This window comes from Entamoeba dispar, genomic scaffold, assembly GCF_000209125.1.
Source record: "Entamoeba dispar SAW760 scf_1105229461265 genomic scaffold, whole genome shotgun sequence".
Lineage (NCBI taxonomy): Eukaryota > Evosea > Mastigamoebida > Endamoebidae > Entamoeba > Entamoeba dispar.
In genome coordinates, this window is record NW_001854606.1 from 1 (window position 1) to 1,000 (window position 1,000).

Below are 1,000 nucleotides of genomic sequence, written 5' to 3' on the forward strand. Positions count from 1 at the left end.
TTCAGTTTATCATTTTCATAGCCATATCTTTTAATTTTGTTTTTATCATCAAAAATAATTATTAAGTACTTTTTTTTATTCTTTAACTTTTTTACAAACATTTGAAAAACTTTTATTTCGACATCAGATGTGAATACAACATAAATGATTTATATACTCCTTTCTATTATTTTCATTAATAACACACTATTCATAAATCTAAAATAAATAAAATGTTTTTTAAAAATTTCTTTTTATACTCTTTGTTTTTATTAAATAAAATATTAATGATAAATATCTTCCAAAAACTTGCTTAGAACAAATCACCAAATCCTCCAAAATCTTCTTCTTCCTCTTCTTCTTTAGCAGCTGGGGCTTCTTCTTTCTTTTCTTCAGTCTTAGTTTCAGTAGCAACAGCAGTAGCAGCAGCGGCAGTCATGTTGTTGAAGATCTTTTCAGCCAATGGGAATACAACACCACTCTCTTTTGAGAATCCAAGGAGAGCTTGGAATGCATTGAGCATAATGTGTGGGCAGGCTGCTTCGGTTGGGAGATTAGCGGCAAGTGAAATAGCAGTAGCAGCTTGAACACCTTCTTGGAATTTCTTGACAATGTCAGATTCAGTTAAGTCAAGAGCCTTAGCATCATAAACAATACCATTATCATAAACTACATCAATGACAGCTCCATATTTGAATGGATTAATCTTTAATTTTTGAAGAAGAACAGCTTGTGATACTCCAACTTTTTCTCCTTCTTTAATTAAAAGAGTTTCTGAAGTAATTTCAATTTGACCTTTAGTAATCTTTGATGCAATATTCAATGCTTGGACAAAGTTAGTTTGAGTTGGGTCAAGTCCTGTATCACCAGCTGGTACAATAACATCATTTGGTGCAATAACTCCAGCTTTAGCTGGTGATGGTGCTTTAAGTTCAGTAAGTTTAGCCTTTAATTGATAAAGATCACCTTTAGTGAAAATGAATCCAACATTACCTTTAATGTGTGGAAGAAGTTCTTCGAG

General features: G+C 31.8%; 1 protein-coding gene across 1 annotated transcript, besides 3 other annotated features; it reads right to left on the minus strand.

The window, feature by feature from the left end:
• Positions 1–199: 199 nt before the first annotated feature.
• Positions 200–277: a sequence feature (AT_rich).
• A 15-nt stretch (positions 278–292) lies between these two features.
• EDI_150680 (60S acidic ribosomal protein P0, putative) lies at positions 293–1,000 on the minus strand (the record flags this gene model as incomplete). The annotated part of the gene is made up of 1 exon (XM_001738357.1): positions 293–1,000. A coding segment is annotated over one exon (708 nt), but the record flags the coding sequence as incomplete, so codon positions are not given.
• Positions 321–373: a microsatellite.
• Positions 385–414: a microsatellite.